General features: G+C 37.0%; 1 protein-coding gene across 7 annotated transcripts in view; it reads left to right on the forward strand.

The window, feature by feature from the left end:
* The first annotated feature begins 558 nt into the window (after positions 1-558).
* The window catches only part of ppp1r9ala (protein phosphatase 1 regulatory subunit 9A-like A), a 72,569-nt gene continuing 50,816 nt past the window's right edge, over positions 559-22,311 (forward strand). For all 7 annotated transcript variants that reach the window (XR_012385109.1, XM_695639.11, XM_009304433.5 and 4 more), the window contains exons 1-2: positions 559-665; positions 1,123-2,903. Coding sequence is in view for 6 of the 7 variants with exons in the window: in XM_695639.11 (XP_700731.6) it covers positions 1,245-2,903 (1,659 nt within the window). In the remaining variant the exon portion in view is untranslated. The remainder of the gene's footprint in view (positions 666-1,122; positions 2,904-22,311) is intronic.

Here is a 22,311-nt window from a genome sequence, read left to right on the forward strand (position 1 = left end):
CAATTCAGCAGTTAATCGCTTTAAGCGTGCTCTTAAAGGGATAGTTCACCCAAAACAGAAAATTCAGTCATCATTTAGGCTACTCACGCTTGTTACAAACCTGTTTGAGGACCACAAAATAAGGTATTTTTAAAGACAGTAAAAGGAAAAACTACTATGTAAGTCAATGGTTACTGGATTCCAACTGTCTTTAAAAATATCTTAGGTAAACTTGGAGCTCATTTTCAAAATCTTGTAGTATTAAATGTGCCTAATATATGTTTGACTGTATATATTGTAAAAAGATTGTAATATCTTAACACTGCAGTCTATGTTGTTTTGCGAAACATTAAATATCAACCACCAAAATAATATCCATCTATTTGATTGCCATTCTAAGATTCTAGTTGTTTTATATATTTAATTGTGAAAACACAGTTTGCTTAAAAAAATATCCAGGTTTCTACAAAGGGTTCAACTAAAGTTTTACTCCAAAGCAGAGCTCTGCCTCTGCGAATCATTTCAACCGAGTCATTAAAACGAGCTGACTCAATTGAACGATTCGTTCGTGAGTCGGACAGGACTACGTTGGAGAACCATGGCGGTGCAACAGATGACATGGTTGAGGATCTAAATTACACACGGTTGCAGACCCGGCGCCCGTAGACAGCGAGATATCCGTGAAGGTAAGACGAGCTGAGGACTCGGTGGATGCAGAAGCTGTAGTAGTTTCTAACGCGGTTTTCCGAACTTTATTTAGACCATTTGCTGGGACTAATGCGGAGCTATTGTTCCACGACGAGTCCCACTGAAGCAGCTTTAGTGGTTTTGGTGGGCAGGTTTAACACTGATCGCGCTGTTTCTTTATCATCTCAGAAACAGTTGTACATTTGTACAACGTATATCTCCAGTGTTGGAGCTCTGTCAGATATCGAGTCAAGGAGATCTTCCTGCAAATCACTGCTGGAAAGTTTTGATCTGACTAAAGAGACAGAGAGAAAAGTTTCTTTGGTCTTGTGGATGAATGTGGAATATATTTCACCTCATAAATGACGGTTTTAGCGTGCCCGCGCTTTTAAATCGCGTTATAACGCAGGCGCTGGTTTCGGTGTTACATTGTTTTGTTTTTTTCTTTCCCCTCAGATGAGCGCGGGGACTCAGTACAATGTATCAGGGAGACTCTGAAGGGCCATTGTCCGACTGAAGATACACGGACCAAAAAATACAGTCTAAAGTAGTACATTTTGAGAGTCATTGAAAACAAAATGATCAAAGCTGAGAGCAAGGGTGAACGCACCCTGCGGAGCGCGTCCCCGCATAGAAATGCCTACAAGTCGGACTTCCACGCCATTAAGTGCTCTTTTGATGGGACCAAATCCGACAGCGAGGCCAAATCTTATGCTAATGGGGCCAGCGACCCTAGGGAGGACTCCAGGGGGAGGCCGTTTGGCAACAGAGTGAACAAAATCAAGAATATCTTCCTGCAAATGGATGGCCAGCAGCCTCAGGAGAGCCAGGATGCTTCTCCGGTATCCCCAGTATCTCCAGTGTCCAAGTTTGCAGTTAACACCAACAAACCAAATAGTGCCAACAGCCAAGAACCGCAGAACACTGACAGAAAAGCAGAGGAAGTGGAGATCGATAAAGTCGCCCTGGCGGAGAAATTCTCAGTGACCAGAAAGCTCTTCGAGAGAGGCATTAAGGATCAGCCTGCTACAGAAAGGCCGATCCCTGGAAGAACATCAACCCGACTGTCCCACGGGAAAGTTCCCGATGATGCAGTCCGTGGGTCCAGGAGATCCTTTGGATCTTCAGAAAGCATGAACACCAATAGTGCCATTAAAACCCCTCCAATATCACCTGTAAGGAGCGTCTCAGATGAAAAGGGCATTGATGAGTCCAAACAGGTCAACCGATTATCACTAAACGCCGGACCCATTTCCAGACGACTGGAGAACTTCATTGTGGATGGTGGTGATGATAAAGAGTCAACACAAGTAATCCCTGAGAAATCGAGCAGACCTATACAGGCAAGTTTCCAAAAAACAAGCTCACCTGCAACTGATTCAACACAGAAACCCCTGAACGCTGACTCTTCACACGAACTATCCTCGCCTAAATCCGACCCAATATCCAACATCAGCCCAATTTCAATCAAGCTATCCTCCTCGTCCAGCACTGGTGAGCTTAATTCGCCGTCCACCAATCACATCCCGTTTAAACGTTCATCGTCATCATCCGGGAGTGATTTGGTCAAACCATCCGCCACAAACGAATCCACAAAAGATCCCAAATCACCTAGTAGTCCCTGTAACTCGTCCCAGAGTCCGGAGGAACCCAAAAGTGATAACCACATCATTGGCAGTTCCTCTCGTGAGCAGTGTTTGGACCCCGCTGGGGCAGGAATGGTACGGGCTGAGCTGGTGGTGGTCCAGAATGAATCCTCAGAGAGTGATGATGATGAGGATGAGGATTTATTGGAGGATGTTATGACTGAGGTGAAGCTTCAAAGGGAACTTAAATCCGAGGCACCAGTAGATGATGTGACTCACACAGGGGACAAATCCCTGGAGAAAAAAGTGTGTTTATTAGAAGAGACCAAGAAAAGGGAGTCGAATGCTGAAGAAGAGGTGGAGGAGATTGTACAAAGGAGGAGGAGTAGCTGTCATGAAGATGATGATGAAGATGATGATGATGAAGAGAGCGAGCAGGAGGATCCGGATGAATGTGGGAAAACGTCTCCGGTCTTTTATAGTTTTGAGAACGCAGCGTTTGTGGATGATAAGGAAGCGGTTGAGGATAAACAGAAGGATGAAGATGAAGATGAGGAACATGATGAGGAATATGATGAGGTTCCTGGTTTGTCCGAGGATGAGGAACGGCCTTCAAGAAGGACCATCAGATTCTCCACTAAGCCGATACGGGTGAGTGATGGGCGTTTTTCCTTATTCTGACATGTCTGTGATGGAATTGAAAATCTGAGTGTGGGAAATACTTTCTTTCTTCAGTACACTTCTGATGGTCTCATTTTGTTGATGTTGTTGTGATTAGCTGCTGAATCTTTTATCATGATCAGTGCTGGGTGTAATTGGTTACAAAGTAACTAGTTGCTGTAATTAGATTACTTTTTGCAGTAAAGGGATTACATTGTTATGAAATGTCATTTAAGTTACTGTGTTGGAAATGAAAACCTGCTCCTGTTTTGTCTTTTATTGTTTATGAATTTAAGGGTTTATGAGTAGGCTTTGGTCACGATCAATTGTTGTTGTTGTTGTGATTAATTTCTGAATCTTTTATCATGATCAGTGTTGGGTGTAATTGGTTATAAAGTTACTAGTAACTGAAATTAGATTACTTTTCCTCAAAAAACGCAAGGTAAGGGATTACTTTTCATTATTTAATGTCAGTTACTTCAATGTACTTTCCTTATATATTGTAATTATATTCAATAGTTCTTTATTAATCCGTTTTTTAAAAGTCTTTTAATCAACTTTTTTTTGGTGGAAAAGGGATTACTTTTCATTGTTTGTAATGTCATTTAAGGCACTTTTAAAATGTACTTGCATTAAATATTGCTAATAAGTTAGGTTAGTATGATCAGTGCTGGGTGTAATTGGTTACAAAGTAACTAGTGTCTGTAATTAGATTACTTTTTGCAGTAAAGGGATTACATTGTTATGTAATGTCATTTAAGTTACTGTGTTGGAAATGAAAACCTGCTCCTTTTTTGTCTTTTATTGTTTATGAATTTAAGGGTTTATGAGTAGGCTTTGGTCACGATCAATTGTTGTTGTTGTTGTGATTAATTTCTGAATCTTTTATCATGATCAGTGTTGGGTGTAATGGGTTATAAAGTAACTAGTTACTGAAATTAGATTACTTTTCCTCAAAAAACGTAAGGTAAGGGATTACTTTTCATTATTTAATGTCAGTTACTTCAATGTACTTTCCTTATATATTGTAATTATATTCAATAGTTCTTGATTAATCCGTTTTTTAAAAGTCTTTTAATCAACTTTTTTTGGTGGAAAAGGGATTACTTTTTTTTATCGTTTGTAATGTCATTTAAGGCACTTTTAAAATGTACTTGCATTAAATATTGTAAATAAGTTAGTATGAGTAGTTCTGGGTGTAATTGGTTACAAAGTAACTAGTTTCTGTAATTAGATTACTTTTTGCAGTAAAGGGATTACTTCACATTGTTATGTAATGTCATTTAAGTTACTGTGTTGAAAATGAAAACCTTTTTCGTTTTTGATTGTTTATTAATTTTATGGTTTATGAGTAGGCTTCGACTGCTATCATTTGTTGTTGTTGTTGTTGTTGTGATTAATTTCTGAATCTTTTATCATGGTCAGTGTTGGGTGTAATGGGTTATAAAGTAACTAGTTACTGAAATTAGATTACTTTTCCTCAAAAAACATAAGGTAAGGCATTACTTTTCATTATTTAATGTAATTCCAGTTACTTCAATGTACTTTCCTTATATATTGTGATTATATTTAATAGTTCTTGATTAATCCGTTTTTTAAAAGTCTTTTAATAAACTTTTTTGTGGAAAAGAGATTACTTTTCATTGTTTGTGATGTCATTTAAGGTATTTTTAATGTATTTGCTTTTAATATTACAAATAAGTTAGGTTAGTATGATCAATGCTGGGTTTAGTTCGTTACAAAGTAAGTAACTAGTTGCTGTAATTAGATTACTTTTTGCAGTAAAGGGATTACATTGTTATGTAATGTCATTTAAGTTACTGTGTTGGAAATGAAAACCTGCTCCTGTTTTGTCTTTTATTGTTTATGAATTTAAGGGTTTATGAATAGGCTTTGGTCACAATCATTTGTTGTTGTTGTTGTTGTGATTAATTTCTGAATCTTTTATCATGATCAGTGTTGGGTGTAATTGGTTATAAAGTTACTAGTAACTGAAATTAGATTACTTTTCCTCAAAAAACGCAAGGTAAGGGATTACTTTTCATTATTTAATGTCAGTTACTTCAATGTACTTTCCTTATATATTGTAATTATATTCAATAGTTCTTTATTAATCCGTTTTTTAAAAGTCTTTTAATCAACTTTTTTTTGGTGGAAAAGGGATTACTTTTCATTGTTTGTAATGTCATTTAAGGCACTTTTAAAATGTACTTGCATTAAATATTGCTAATAAGTTAGGTTAGTATGATCAGTGCTGGGTGTAATTGGTTACAAAGTAACTAGTGTCTGTAATTAGATTACTTTTTGCAGTAAAGGGATTACATTGTTATGTAATGTCATTTAAGTTACTGTGTTGGAAATGAAAACCTGCTCCTTTTTTGTCTTTTATTGTTTATGAATTTAAGGGTTTATGAGTAGGCTTTGGTCACGATCAATTGTTGTTGTTGTTGTGATTAATTTCTGAATCTTTTATCATGATCAGTGTTGGGTGTAATGGGTTATAAAGTAACTAGTTACTGAAATTAGATTACTTTTCCTCAAAAAACGTAAGGTAAGGGATTACTTTTCATTATTTAATGTCAGTTACTTCAATGTACTTTCCTTATATATTGTAATTATATTCAATAGTTCTTGATTAATCCGTTTTTTAAAAGTCTTTTAATCAACTTTTTTTGGTGGAAAAGGGATTACTTTTTTTTTATCGTTTGTAATGTCATTTAAGGCACTTTTAAAATGTACTTGCATTAAATATTGTAAATAAGTTAGTATGAGTAGTTCTGGGTGTAATTGGTTACAAAGTAACTAGTTTCTGTAATTAGATTACTTTTTGCAGTAAAGGGATTACTTCACATTGTTATGTAATGTCATTTAAGTTACTGTGTTGAAAATGAAAACCTTTTTCGTTTTTGATTGTTTATTAATTTTATGGTTTATGAGTAGGCTTCGACTGCTATCATTTGTTGTTGTTGTTGTTGTTGTGATTAATTTCTGAATCTTTTATCATGGTCAGTGTTGGGTGTAATGGGTTATAAAGTAAGTAGTTACTGAAATTAGATTACTTTTCCTCAAAAAACATAAGGTAAGGCATTACTTTTCATTATTTAATGTAATTCCAGTTACTTCAATGTACTTTCCTTATATATTGTGATTATATTTAATAGTTCTTGATTAATCCGTTTTTTAAAAGTCTTTTAATAAACTTTTTTGTGGAAAAGAGATTACTTTTCATTGTTTGTGATGTCATTTAAGGTATTTTTAATGTATTTGCTTTTAATATTACAAATAAGTTAGGTTAGTATGATCAATGCTGGGTTTAGTTCGTTACAAAGTAAGTAACTAGTTGCTGTAATTAGATTACTTTTTGCAGTAAAGGGATTACATTGTTATGTAATGTCATTTAAGTTACTGTGTTGGAAATGAAAACCTGCTCCTGTTTTGTCTTTTATTGTTTATGAATTTAAGGGTTTATGAATAGGCTTTGGTCACAATCATTTGTTGTTGTTGTTGTTGTGATTAATTTCTGAATCTTTTATCATGATCAGTGTTGGGTGTAATTGGTTATAAAGTTACTAGTAACTGAAATTAGATTACTTTTCCTCAAAAAACGCAAGGTAAGGGATTACTTTTCATTATTTAATGTCAGTTACTTCAATGTACTTTCCTTATATATTGTAATTATATTCAATAGTTCTTTATTAATCCGTTTTTTAAAAGTCTTTTAATCAACTTTTTTTTGGTGGAAAAGGGATTACTTTTCATTGTTTGTAATGTCATTTAAGGCACTTTTAAAATGTACTTGCATTAAATATTGCTAATAAGTTAGGTTAGTATGATCAGTGCTGGGTGTAATTGGTTACAAAGTAACTAGTGTCTGTAATTAGATTACTTTTTGCAGTAAAGGGATTACATTGTTATGTAATGTCATTTAAGTTACTGTGTTGGAAATGAAAACCTGCTCCTTTTTTGTCTTTTATTGTTTATGAATTTAAGGGTTTATGAGTAGGCTTTGGTCACGATCAATTGTTGTTGTTGTTGTGATTAATTTCTGAATCTTTTATCATGATCAGTGTTGGGTGTAATGGGTTATAAAGTAACTAGTTACTGAAATTAGATTACTTTTCCTCAAAAAACGTAAGGTAAGGGATTACTTTTCATTATTTAATGTCAGTTACTTCAATGTACTTTCCTTATATATTGTAATTATATTCAATAGTTCTTGATTAATCCGTTTTTTAAAAGTCTTTTAATCAACTTTTTTTGGTGGAAAAGGGATTACTTTTTTTTTATCGTTTGTAATGTCATTTAAGGCACTTTTAAAATGTACTTGCATTAAATATTGTAAATAAGTTAGTATGAGTAGTTCTGGGTGTAATTGGTTACAAAGTAACTAGTTTCTGTAATTAGATTACTTTTTGCAGTAAAGGGATTACTTCACATTGTTATGTAATGTCATTTAAGTTACTGTGTTGAAAATGAAAACCTTTTTCGTTTTTGATTGTTTATTAATTTTATGGTTTATGAGTAGGCTTCGACTGCTATCATTTGTTGTTGTTGTTGTTGTTGTGATTAATTTCTGAATCTTTTATCATGGTCAGTGTTGGGTGTAATGGGTTATAAAGTAAGTAGTTACTGAAATTAGATTACTTTTCCTCAAAAAACATAAGGTAAGGCATTACTTTTCATTATTTAATGTAATTCCAGTTACTTCAATGTACTTTCCTTATATATTGTGATTATATTTAATAGTTCTTGATTAATCCGTTTTTTAAAAGTCTTTTAATAAACTTTTTTGTGGAAAAGAGATTACTTTTCATTGTTTGTGATGTCATTTAAGGTATTTTTAATGTATTTGCTTTTAATATTACAAATAAGTTAGGTTAGTATGATCAATGCTGGGTTTAGTTCGTTACAAAGTAAGTAACTAGTTGCTGTAATTAGATTACTTTTTGCAGTAAAGGGATTACATTTCATTATGTAATGTCATTTAAGTTAATGTGTTGGAAATGAAAACCTGCTCCTTTTTTGTTTTGATTGTTTATGAATTTGCTTATGAGGAGGCTTCGACCACTATAATTTTTGTTGTCGTTGTTGTGATTATTTTCTGAATCCTTTAACATGATCTGGGGGTTCATGGTGTTGGAAAAATCTGACTGCTGTATTTCATTTTGCTGCGATTTTATATTGCAATATGAATACAATTTCTTCAGTTCGCTAACTTCAGCAATCATCTCTGGTTTCTTAAACATGACAATGAGTTCACTGTACACAAATGGCCTCCACAGCCGCCAGAGCTCAATCCAATAGAGCACTTTTGGCATGTGATGGAACGGGAGATTCACATCACAGATATGCAGCCGGCAAGTGTGCCGGTACTGTGTGATGCTACCATGTCGATATAGAGCAAATTCTCTGAGGAATATTTCCAGTAGCTTGTTGAATCTCTGCCACGAAGGATTGAGGCAGTTCTAAAGGCAAAAGTGGGTCCAACCCGGTACAAGTAAGGTGTACCTAATAAAGTGGCCAGTAATTGTATAATGTACTTTAATCACTGTATAATAATTATTAGTGCCTGGCAAAGATTAATAGATTAATCTGGATTAATTACATCCATAATAAAAGAGTTTGTTTGGGCATAATACATGTACACACATTATATATATTTATATATATATATATATATAATGTTGACTACTGTATATACATTATACATATATTTATATATATATATATATACATATATATATATACATATATATATATATATATATATATATATATATATATATATATATATATATATATATATATATATATATATATATATATATATATATATAGGACAATTTTAATACACACACATACATGGATATAAAATATATTTAAACCTGTATAATTTGTATCATATACACATATTTTATATCTAAATAAGCATTTTCTCAAATATATGCATGCATGTGTGTATTTAGGTATATATACACAAATAAATATACACAGCAGCTCACACACTTTAATATTCAAAACAACCTTTTAATTTGGATGCGATTCATTTTTGCTCGGCACTAATAATTATTCCTGGTATTTTTACGTGCCCATGATATCAATATTGTGCATGTTTATTATCACGATATATTGAATAATTAAATATCATCAGCATATGTCTATTTATGAGCATCATGGTGGTTTTGGAAAGGGCTTTCTGCCTGTGAGGCCTGGGGTCAAAGTTCTGACAACAGTTGGGCAACAGAAGGGCTCATTGCAGAACATTTGTTTGGGGCTTGAATATTTTTAGAAATGCTGTTTACATTGTGGCTCATTGAGAGACAGAGGGCTGTCCTGAAACGTGGAAGGTAAATATTCGAAAAGTATGTTGGCATTGATCCATGTTGTATCAGCGAAGGCTTCCTCTGAAGAAGTCATGTTGGGTGAATCGTGATGTGGGTTTGTTAAATAAATACAGAAAATGGAAGAAAGCAATGAAACGGGACTGTTTAATGGAACATTATAGGCTATAGTTTTGTTGAAAAATTTTGCTCTAGTAAAGGTGTACAAGTTGTCTAATGTCTTATTTAAAAACGGTCTTTTTTTTTAGCTTTTTAAAGGGGTGGTCCACTATGATCCCATATTTTAAACTTTAGTTGATGTGTAATGTAGCTGTGTAAACATAAACAGCATCCCTGAATGTAAAAAGTTCTAAAAGCAAAGGGAGACGTCGGTTTTTACAGAGTTAGCTTAGCAAAGCCTACAATGAACGAATTTTGGGGACTACAAAAAATACATCCACCCACTGTGAGATCACAAATGTTCGTTACTGCTAGGGTTGTAACGGTATGAATTTTTCACGGTATGATAATCGTCTAAAACAATACCACGGTTTGACGGTTTCGCGGTATACGGTATGTTACAAATGTTACAAAATAATAGAACAGTGAAGCAAATTTGACTTTTTCCAAATAATATATTTTTAGTTACTATAAACAACACCACTTACAATGAACAAATAAAAATAAGAAAATAATAAATAATGTGTCAAAGTCCAAATAAAGTCCAAATAAACATGGTGCAAATCATCAGTAAAAATAGATATAAATATTTACTATACTATAAATAGTTACATAATGAAACTAGATTCAATATGGAACATCCTTAGGTTTTATGTGCCAGCATGGATATGGTTGTCTATCGATATGGATTTGGATATGGTTGTCTGCAATGCAGACAAACAGCTGCATCTTCATTTGCGTCTTTTGAAAACAGCAAGAGCAGCAGTTCGTCTTTGCTGTGTCACTGTTTTGTCATGTTTCTGTGCTGCTGTGCATGCAAAAGTACTTAGTATGAGAATTATTTCATCCAAACTTTCTCATTCTCAATCTCTCATTCCGTGTTGTTCAAAAAGCTTGGTCCACAAACAAAAGCGAAACCTATGCTTATTGGTTGTGATATAGCGAGTTTGAACCAATCTGGGCATGGAGGAGGGACAATGCATCAATGTATCATGTCTGATTTGTCCGGAGACACAGTGACGAGCGTTTCTTTGTCAAATCAGCGTTGTCAAATGTTGATGACGTAACCGCACTGATTCCGGAGCCTCTGAAAGTCCGCGAATGTTATGTGATACAGCACTGTAAAGCTGAGATTCTCTTCTTTATGCCAATCTTTGAATTGTATGAATCGGATCAGCGGATCAAAAGTTATTAAACATTTAAGAGCAATACTTATTTTTAGCCGCGGGCGGCTGTCTCGATCTTTAAGGGTTAAAACCGTTGATATGCAATTGTTCATGGTATGATAATCGTGCACGTTCAAATCGTGGTAAACCGTCATACCGGTATATTGTTACAACCCTAGTTACTGCGCATACAAACTGCGCAGGTAAGGGCGGTGGCCAGAGGCGCTGTAACGTTATAGCAGAGATGAAGCTAAAAATGCATCCAAACATGGCTGTTTACAGCCGTTGTCTAGAGGGTGGAATCGAGATCGCGATCTTTTAACGATTAATTAAGCAGCTCTACCATGATACTGTGATAATTTAATCCAAGGTTATCATACCGTCAGAATCTTATACTGGCCCATGCCTATCCTGTAGTTTGATGCCCACTTTGTTTTCTATATACAGTTGGTCAAAATTATTAGCCCCCCCGTAGATTTTCTTTCCCCAATTTCTGTTTAACCGTTTTTTTTTTTCTTGTAAATCCTGTAAATAATATTTTAAACGGTGCTTTTCTTGAATCTTCTGTAAACAAATATTTTAATGTAAATAATAACATTAATGTAATGGGGAAAATGCAGTCTCAGTGCATCTCTAGTGCAGCTTTCAATCATTGTCAATGTAGTACAAAGTAAAGGCTCGTATACACCGGCATTCTTTTCGTTTGCGTTTATCGTCACAGTTTTATGAGGCGTTTTTCCGGATTCAAACCCAATCGATTTACACTCGCGTCGAGCAGAAGAGTACGCAAAATCACTCCTTGACGTTAGATGGCGCTGACGTTTAAGCTTCTGACTCCCCACTTATAACACAGAAGAAGAAGAGAGGAAGTTGACACGCTTGTTGTTAAAGTTACTGGTGACTCGAACAAGCAGCTCCAGCTCTAGTGATGAAGAAATAATTATTGTTCTCAGAGCAATAAGCAGCTCCACGTTCATATCACCTCTGGGCATCTTCTTCAATGTCATTGACAGTTTTGCGCTTGAGCGCCTCCAAGTGCTGTTTACTGTTACTTCAGCAGCCCCATGCACGTGAACAAAAGTGCCGATCTGATTGGAGGAGAAGGCTTTGATGCGGTGCGTCAAAAAAAAAAAAAACGTGCATGAGGCATTTTTTTTTAATGACGCTTTTACGCCTGGCGTTTTGTGTGGTGGTGTGCACAGGGCCGGAGTGGGACACCTTTTCAGCCCTGGAGTTTCAAGCCTCAGACCGGCCCACCTCAGTTCACGACTGACAATATTAAAATAAATATTAAAATAAGGTCATTTCCAAATCAGTTTCTAATGACACTATCACGTCTGTTTTTGAGAAAACAGCTGCTTTAGAACTTCAAATGTTCAACAACCCTTACAGTATTATATGTCTTAACAATAAAAATGAAAACAATAAGTTACTCTAACGAGGATCGAACCCGGGTCTGCGGCGTCTTAACCTAACGTGCTAACCTAAAATAAAAAGGATGTGGTCAAGTAAATAAATAAATTTAAAAAGTGTGACTGCTGAGAGCAACAGATTCAGGAGCTAGGGACACCGGCCCTCGCGGCCAAAAAACGGACCGGCCCAACGGGAATTCTCCCGGTCCTCCCGATTAGCCAATCCGGGCCTGGGTGTGCATGATCACATTGGCGCCCTTTATTTAGTCACAAGGCGTTAAACGTAGACGGAAAAGCGAGCAAAAGGCGTCCTGGTGTGCACGGGCCTTTAGGCTCAAGAATGAGTCCATTGTCAACTTGTAAACACTTTCTCCATCAGGCTCGCGGCTTTCTGCTTTCCAAATTTCCAAATTCGCCAACAATACTAAGCCAACCAGTCCCAGACTTTGCACTACACGTCATCACAATGTGTAGTTATGTTTTTTTTAGAGGTGCGCTTCATTATTATATGTATATATTATTGCGATGTATTGTCTCAGCTGTTTATTTTTAAATGCAGGTTCCTTCGTTTTCTTTATTCTGGCTTGTGCACGCGCTAGTGACACTTCTCTGTAAACCAATAACATTCAGCTGCGCATCTAGCTCTGCCTTTTGGTACATTTATTTTGTGCTAGATACCCTTTCGAAAGGTATGTTTCACGGTGGAAATGGCCATAAAACCAAACCGAACCATACCACTATTGCGAATGATCACATCACACTGCAATATTGATGCTGAACAAAGCCCTAACAGACACTACTGAGTGCTCAAAGTGCTGACCCTGAAGCTCAGACACCAACACACTCTGGCCTGTTCCTATGGCAGCCTGCCACGGGCATATGGTCCCGATCTACTTTGCCACGCTGCTCTTTTGTCTGATAAAGTCTTTGAGATGTTTAATGTCTATTAATCCGTGTTCAAGTTAATAATTTCCTCCGACTGCATTCTTAGACCTCTGGAATGTCTTTCACACCTTTGCTGGTAATGATCAACGCAGTGTTTTTCTTTCAGACATGAGAAATAAACAGAGCGCTGCCATGGTGGAAGCAAGTTGGCAAAATCCCATTGCAGCACCTGGGATGGTCAGGCTCTGTTCTCTGCACTGCCCCGCACTCATAACAGGTGTGCTGTGGTAGAGGACGTCAGTGATAAACAGCATTCATTGTCTCATATCTTCATTTTGATCTCTCTCATAAGCTGCCTGAAGTTCTCTGCATGATGTATTTCGCATGCTTGGTGAGATTTTAACCTCTTAAGGCCCAAGGTGTTTTTTTACCTGCATTTTTTATTTCTCTTTGCTGTTTGGGCTGATTGGAACCTGATTAGAATAAAAACCTAAGTATGATCTTTTGATATGATGTACTTTTAGAAAAAATGTCCACATATGTCCACATATATATGTCCATGATGTCCATATATGAGGACTTGTGGTCCGAATTTACATAAAACCATACAATTTAGAATTTTTTTGGAAAACGTTTTGACTATCAGAGAGTAAAAACCTTTTTTGCCCATTTTGGACAGTTAAAAATAGTGTTTGGGACATTTCATATGCTGCAAAACAGTTGCAGGATGACACTGTATGATTGTAACAAAATCAAAAACATTCAAAGTATCTTAAACAGCCACTGAAGAGCTAAAATGTGCTGTCCACGTATGTGGCCACTAAGCCCAAGGAGGTTTAAGGGGTAGTTCACACAAAAGTTTGAGTTATGTCATCATTTACTCAGTCTTTGCTTATTACAAAGCTGTTTGAGTTTCTATATTTTCCAAAATTACTTTACAAAGTTATTTTAGAAAATGTTTGAACCCTGAAACCACTGACATCCATAGTATTTGCATTTCCTACTAGAGTATTATGTTAAACACACTGTAAAAATACAAATACACTTGTCCCAACATACATTTTAATTATTAATAGCTTTTTTTTAAGTAGATTAAATTTAATAAAATTAAGTTGTTCCAATTGTGTTGATTTGAGCTCAATTTAAATAAGTAGTGGTGGTTGCCATGGCATTGCTCTGCATTGCAGTGTAGTTGTCAAGGTGTTCAGAGTGGTATTTAGCATGTCTTTATGCTGTTTCTAGAGTACACTGGGTCGGCACTATGTGGTTTTTATGGTGTTCTGGATGGTTGCCAGTGCAGCGATTATACAATGGCTAAAAAGTTATACAGTTGCTAGCAGTAACAGACCTCCTTACATGATTGTAAAGCACTTCAGTTGAGCTTGGCCATACACAATAACTGTGCTATATAAATGCACATTATTTATTGTATGTATGTATGTATGTATATATATATATATATATATATATATCAAGCAAATTTTGGGTGGTCTATTGTAAAGATGTTCTGAATGGCCCGCAAATCACCAACATTTACTAAGGGTTTAAAGGGGACCTATTATGCCCCTGTTATACAAGATGTAAAATAAGTCTCTGATGTCTCTAGAGTGTGTGTGTGAAGTTCCAGCTCAAAATACCACACAGATAATGTTTATAATTCTCTAAAACCGACCCTTTTAGGCTTTGATCCTAATTGTGACGTTTTGGTGACTGTCACTTTAACTACACAAAGCCTATTGCTGTTTTACCACATGTTTGAGAATAACAATAATAATCGCCCATTCATATTAACCTTTATTTCACATCTACAGAATCGTGATCTTTATTTTAGGCAAAAAAATTGTGATTCTCATTTTAGCCAGAATCATGCAGCTCTTGTCCGATGGGTGGAAGTATGCGGTGAAAAGTCGAAATTGTGGTGAAATTGGTGACTGTCGCTTTAAATTAAAATAAGATAGTGCTGTTTCCAAAAGAGGGCGGAGCTACAAATGCCTGTGTGTCAGCATAGTGGCAGATTCAAAACTGGACTAACTAGGTTGATTTAACTAATCTCATCAGCTGTTTTGGAACCAACATACAGTAAGCAGGTTTTGGGTTAATCAACTGAGAGTTCAGGGTTTAGCAGATGGTATGTTAACCCAGCTTCTGGAATAGCCCCCAGGTAAAATATAAAAAACAAATGTATAAACAAATAAAAACAAAATAAACAACAAATATATATCCAGATAAATGCGGTCATGTAAAATAAAACAATTGTTGCTAAATTTACACGTGGTCTAGAACTTTTATCACAGAAAGCGCACACAGTGTTGTCAGATGTAGCTGTACATCTACACAAAGCCTTTTGCTGTTTTACCACATGTTTGAGAATAACAATAATAATAGCCCACTCATATTAACCTCCATTTTACACCTACAGAATCGTGAGAAAATCGTGATCTTTATTTTAGGCAAAAAAATCCTGATTCTCATTTTAGCCAGAATCATGCAGCTCTAGTCCGATGGGTGGAAGTACACGGAGAAAAGTCGAAATTGTGGCGAAATTGGTGACTATCGCTTTAAATTAATATAATATAGTACTCTTTCCAAAAGAGGGCGGAGCTACAAATGCCTGTGTGTCAGCATAGTGGCAGATTTAAAACTGAACTAACTAGGTTGATTTAACTGAAATACAGTAAGCAGGTTTTGGGTTAATCAACCGAGAGTTCAGGGAGTTAACCCAGCTTTCTGGAATACCCCCCAGGTAAAATATAAAAAACAAATGTATAAACAAAAAAAACAAAATAAACAACAAATATATATGCAGATATATGCGGTCATGAACAATAAAACAATTGTTGCCAAATTTACACGTGGTCTAGGACTTTATCAAATATAAACACTGCACATCAATCCCTAACAGCGTCATTTACATTTTAGTAAAATTGAATTGTTCTGTATATATATATATATATATATATATATATATATATATATATATATATATATATATATATATATATATATATATATATATATATATATATATATATAATTCAGCTGAATCTGAGGTCTGCATGCTGGAATGTCTGAAACACACCACCTCATACTTGCCATGCTCTCCGTTTCCGTCTCCATTTCTCTGGGATTGTGAAATGAAGGTGTGTAAGTGTGTAAACAGGTCTTGTCCTGGCTTGAGGGAGGCATTTTTTTCCACCATTGTGTTTCATCTTGGTCTTAACATGTCGAGTTGAAGACTGCTTGCATTGTTCCAGTGGATATGGGTTCAGAACTGGGGGATTCAAACATTTAACACTGGTCTTTTGGCGAAGAGAGATATGTAAATGAACAATGATAAAGTCCTGGCAGCCTGGATATATTCCTCTCTTTACGTCAGAACGAAAGAGGTTTAATCCTCTGGTTGTTGTCTGCGAGGCTCCTGTTGCATGCTTTAACATAGTATGTCAAGTGTTATTGCACAGGAAATCAGCAGTGTATGATTTATAGCTTTGGTTAAGGAGAACTCAACTGGTTTGCATGTGTCTACTGGCTGCTTGTCCAATGGCATGTTCTAAATCTGCCCAAAATATCTCATCTGTTACTTCGAGGTGTGAGCAGATTGTGAAGTTGCTAGCTGTACGATACTGTATATGGAATAGCATGCTGAATAATGTCACATTCAATATGTGATGTATTTTAACAAATGTTAACCTACATAGATTTTGTATTATTGTAGAGAAAACAAAGCCTCAATAAAACTTTTGCACGTGAACAGCCATGTTTTTCATATTTTAACAAGGTAAACAAACAAAATAAATCATTGCTTCATTGGTACATGTATATATAGAGGTGACAGGAAAACACTACTTTACTAGACTAGTTTTGAACAGCAGACGGTGCTCTAGCCTAGATTTCAACAGCAGATAGTGCTCTAGGTTAGTTTGAATAGCAGACGGCGCTCTAGACTAGTGTAGAACAGCAGACGATGCTCTAGGCTAGTTTTTAACAGTAAACACAGCTATAGGCTAGTTTTGATCAGCAGACGATGCTCTAGGCTAGTTTTTAACAGTAAACACAGCTATAGGCTAGTTTTGATCAGCAGATGGTGCTTTAGGCTAGTTTTGAACCGCAGATGGCGCTCTAGGCTAGTTTTGAACTACAGACGGCGCTCTAGGCTAGTTTTTAACAGCAGATGGTGCTCAAGCCTAGTTTTTTAACAGCTGACTGGGCTCTAGGCAAGTTTTAACAGCAGATGGCACTCTAGGCTAGTTTTAAACTGCAGATGACGCTCTAGGCTAGTGTAGAACAGCAGACGATGCTCTAAGCTAGATTTTAACAGCAAACACCGCTCTAGGCTAGTTTTGAACAGCAGATGGCGCTTTAGGCTAGTTTTGAACTACAGACGGCGCTCTAGGCTAGTTTTGAACAGTAGATGGCACACTAGGCTAGGTTTATAATAGAGGACGGCCCTCTAGACCAGTTTTTAACAGCAGAAAGCGCTCTAGGCTAATTTTTAACAACAGACGGCGCTCTAGGCTAGTTTTAAACAGCATATAGTGCTCTAGGCTAGTTTTTAACAACAGATGGTGCTCTAGCCTAGTTTTTAAACAGCTGACGCTGCTCTAGGCTAGTTTTTAACAGCAGACTGTGCTCTAGGGTAGTTTTTAACAGCTGACTGCGCTCTAGGCTAGTTTATTAGAGCAGATGGCGCTCTAGGCTAGTTTATGACAGCAGATGGCGCTCTAGGCTAGTTTATAACAGCAGATGGTGCTCTATGCTAGTTTTTAACAGCAGATGGCGCTCTAGGCTAGTTTATAACAGAAGATGGTGCTCTATGCTAGTTTTTAACAGCAGATGGTGCTCTAGGCTAGTTTATAACAGCAGATGGTGCTCTATGCTAGTTTTTAACAGCAGATGGTGCTCTAGGCTAGTTTATTACAGCAGATGGTGCTCTAGGCTAGTTTATAACAGCAGATGGTGCTCTATGCTAGTTTTTAACACCAGATGCGCTCTAGGCTAGTTTATAACAGCAGATGGCGCTCTAGGCTAGTTTATAACAGCAGATGGTGCTCTATGCTAGTTTTTAACAGCAGATGGTGCTCTAGGCTAGATTATAACAGCAGATGGTGCTCTAGGCTAGATTATAACAGCAGATGATGCTCTAGGCTAGTTTATAACAGCAGATGGCGCTCTAGGCTAGTTTTTAACAGCAGATGATGCTCTAGGCTAGTTTTTAACAGCTGTCTGCGCTCTAGGTTAGTTTATAACAGCAGATGGCGCTCTAGGCTAGTTTTTAACAACAGATGGTGCTCTAGGTTAGTTTATAACAGCAGATGGCGCTCTAGGCTAGTTTGTAACAGCAGATGGCGCTCTTGGCTGGTTTTTAACAGCAGATGACGCTGTAGGCTAGCTTATAACAGCAGACTTGAACGTTAGAAAGGCAGGGTGCCCCCTAATATAATGGTAGGGGAAACACTGAGCTATATATTTATCTTTCAATGTAATTAATGTTACGCACTTTGAACGCAGCAATATATTAATGATGTTTGCACATGCATTAGAATTTTGCCAAACTTGGGGTGGTATGTCTCCAAAAAGAAAACCCCTGCTTCAGACAGTGAAAACACAAGGCTATTAAAGGTGACCTGTACCAACCCATACAGCACTGTACCAGTCAGTGGAAACGAGCCATTATAGGTACAGTTGCAAAAAAAACAGTGGCAGACAGTCATTTTTATTTTTACTTCACATGTTCCTTAAGTACAATTTAAAGTATCTCTAAAGCATTTTTATCTCAGGAAAGGTTTCCTTCACAACATTCCAAAACAAAATATTGCACATTTAACTTCATTACATTTTTTTCTATGCTGTAAAAATTTTTATTAAACGCATTTAACTCAACTAAAAGTTAGTATTAGTTAGTTTAATAAATATTTCCCAGTACTGGGTTGCTGCTGGAAGTGCATCCACTGTGTAAAACATTTGCAGGATAAGTTGCCGGTTCATTCCACTGTGGTGACCCCTAATGAAAAAGGGACTGAGGCAAAGAAAAATAAATAAATTAATTTAAATATAGTCATTTTGCTTGTTGCAAGTTGAATGAACCACACCAAAAACCTAAAAACCTCTGGTATGTTTTAACCCAACGAAACAAAGCAGGTGTGAAAGCAACCATAAGATCACTTAGCAAAAAAAAGAGGTTGTAAGTGGGCTTCACAGAAAACAATGAAAAGCTACAAGCATGTAAAATGTGTCTCTTTCTAGATCACAATGAATACAGAGGAGACGGTGATCAAGGGAGTTTTTCTGCTCCGTCTCCACAGACAGACGCTGAACAAAGAGTCTCTCTTTCTCACAGTGTGTCTGTTCCTCCACAGGACAGTCTCAGGTTACCGTGAGACCCGCTGCTCTGTCCGACCTGGAAAACTAAACTCAACTCAATCTGCCAGATCACTGGAGTGCAGAGACTTCTGGAAACTGCAGGAAGTGGAACTGCACAATGTATATCATTTAATCGTCGATCACGAAATGTGCGCTTCCGCAATAGTCGCATTGCAAGATTTACAATGTTGATTTATTTATTTATAGTTTATCAGCAGCATTGGCCTATTTTCACGGCAAAACCTATACTAAATATAACATGGTTTGCGCTACATTCATTCTTCCATGGCGGGGCGCAGCGTCAAAATTGATCCCGCCACGGCTACATTAGCCTACAGTTTTTCATTCAAAACATTCAGTCTTGTTTTTTTTAATAGCGGGTGATAATCGCACCAAAACGTATTAAAAAGTAATTGAATTATAACATCGCAAACGTTTTTGGTAACCATAGTAGTTCTGTGCGTTATTTGTTTAACACAACATTTTCAATGGAGATTCTGCGTTAGCCTGCTGCTACTCACGACGCTTGTGTTTAAGCGGACTTATGTCTCATTTTCTGCTTGAACAACTAAACGAATGCCTACATCTATTTAACAAATGATATTTTAATTACATTACAACATTGATGCTGTAAAAGGAACCGTATGAAATTAAAATAGTCACATTAATCGTTCACAGGAAGTTTATCGATAGGGGAAAATCACTAGCTGTGCATATTTAATATTTATATTATAGATTAAATGACCCGCAGCTCAATCGCAGTTGTGCAAACTTAATATACTTTCCTGAATTTGACAACAAGACGCTGATGTAATTTGTCAATTTTTAAATGAAGCAATAAAAGCTCCAGCTGAAGACGTATGAAATGACTCCATCGTAAGGCGGAGGCTGTGAAAGATCATCTACCAAAAAAACAAAACTAACAAACGACTGAACATTACCAGCAGTGGGAAGAGCGGTGACCAGAGCGTCTGCTGTGTGTTGATGTTGGCTGCAGAGCTCCACATCACCGTGTGGACTGCTGGAGTAATGTCTGATTACTCTGCGTTTAACTAATAAGGCTTGGACACACCAAGCCGACGCCAAACAACTAATACCAATAAAGCCCAACTGTGCTGTTGTCTCACATCTGGACCAAAAGCACACCAAGCCAAATAGCCGGATAGTGTCCCAGCCTTTAACTGTCCAAAAAATAGAAGATGGTGCTGTATGTTTTGCATATAGCTGTACTCCGTTTGCATCCTATTCTTGACATATACCACTTTAAACTATATTATATAAAGAATCTTTAATAAAGTTGTGTTTATCTTGTGACATACAAGTTAACTTGCATGTCGATCACACAAGTACACTTCTTTGCATTAGTGTACAGTTAAAAACTAATCTAGAGTGTCATCTGGTGTTAAAAACTAGCCTAGAGTGCGATCTGCTGTTAAAAACTAGCCTAAAGCGCCGTCTGCTGTTCTAAACTAGCCTAGAGCGCCGTCAGGTCTTAAAAACTAGCCTAGAGTGCCATCTGCTGTTATAAATGAGCCTAGAGCGGCATCTGGTGTTATAAACGAGCCTAGAGCGGCATCTGCTGTTATAAACGAGCCTAAGAGCATCATCTGCTGCTAAAAACTAGCCTAGCCTAGAGTGCCGTCTGCTGCTAAAAACTAGCCCAGAGCACCATCTGCTGTTATAAACAAGCCTAGAGCACCATCTGCTGCTAAAAACTAGCCAAGAGCATCATCTGCTGTTAAAAACTAGCCTAGCCTAGAGCGCCATCTGCTGTTATAAACAAGCCTAGACCGCCTTCTGCTGTTAAAAACTAGCCTAGAGCGCTGTTTGCAGCTAAAAACTAGCCTAGAGCACCGTCTGCTGCTAAAAACTAGCCTTGCCTAGAGCGCCATCTGCTGTTATAAACTAGCTTATAGTGCTGTCTACTGTTTTACTAGCCTAGAGCACCATCTGCTGTTAAAAACTAGCCTAGAGCACCATCTGCTGCTAAAAACTAGCCTAGAGCGCCGTCTGCTGTTAAAAACTAGCCTAGAGCTTCATCTGCTGTTAAAAACTAGCCTAGAGCGCTGTCTGCAGCTAAAAACTAGCTTAGAACGTTGTCTGTTGCTATAAACTAGCCTAGAGCATCGTCTGCTGTTAAAAACTAGCCTATCGCGCCATCTGCTGTTATAAACTAGCCTAGAGCGCTGTCTACTGTTATACTAGCCTAGAGCATCATCTGCTGTTACAAACTAGCCTAGCGCGCCATCTGCTGTTATAAACTAGCCTAGAGCGCTGTCTACTGTTATACTAGCCTAGAGCATCATCTGCTGTTAAAAACTAGCCCACCGCGCCATTTGCTGTTATAAACTAGCCTAGAACGTTGCCTTCTGTTAAAAACTAGCCTAGAGCGCCATCTGCTGTTATAAACTAGCCTAGAGCGCTGTCTACTGTTTTACTTGCCTAGAGCGCCGTCTGTTGCTATAAACTAGCCTAGAACGTTGGCTGCTGTTAAACACTAATCCAAAGTGTCATTTAATGTTCAAAACTAGCCTAGGGTGCTGTCTACGGTTGAAAAACAGAACAACTAGCATGTCATACTTCTGAGTCTTTCTGACATAACAGTGTTAGCACTCTTTGTTTCTTGATCAACATGCAGTACATGTCTGTTTATACGTATAAAAAAATTCTAAAATTTTCCTCCTCAAAATCTCTTCTCAATTAAAGTGTGTTTCTAGCAGGTGTCTAGAGAGATCCGTGTCACTGTCTATAATTCCAGCCCGCCATGAATAGCAGACCGCAGCGCACTGTTAGTAAGCAGGTGATGACACGTCACTGCAGTAATGACACACTGCTAGATTAGTGACTGGCTTTACTGAGCCTATGACTCTGCATAACTCATAACTGCTGGCATGTCAAATACTCGCACCACAAACAGCGGCATGCATTCAATACGTGATGATGTTTAGACATTTGTTTCTGCCATGTTGACTCTGGATTCAGGGGTAGTTTTTGTAGGTGTGTCCAGTTATCTCACACCAACCCGTAAGTTTTTAATTTAGTGGCTAATCCCTATGAGATTGATCCTATTTGTAGA

The sequence above is a fragment of the Danio rerio genome, chromosome 9 (assembly GCF_049306965.1).
Source record: "Danio rerio strain Tuebingen ecotype United States chromosome 9, GRCz12tu, whole genome shotgun sequence".
Taxonomy (NCBI): domain Eukaryota; kingdom Metazoa; phylum Chordata; class Actinopteri; order Cypriniformes; family Danionidae; genus Danio; species Danio rerio.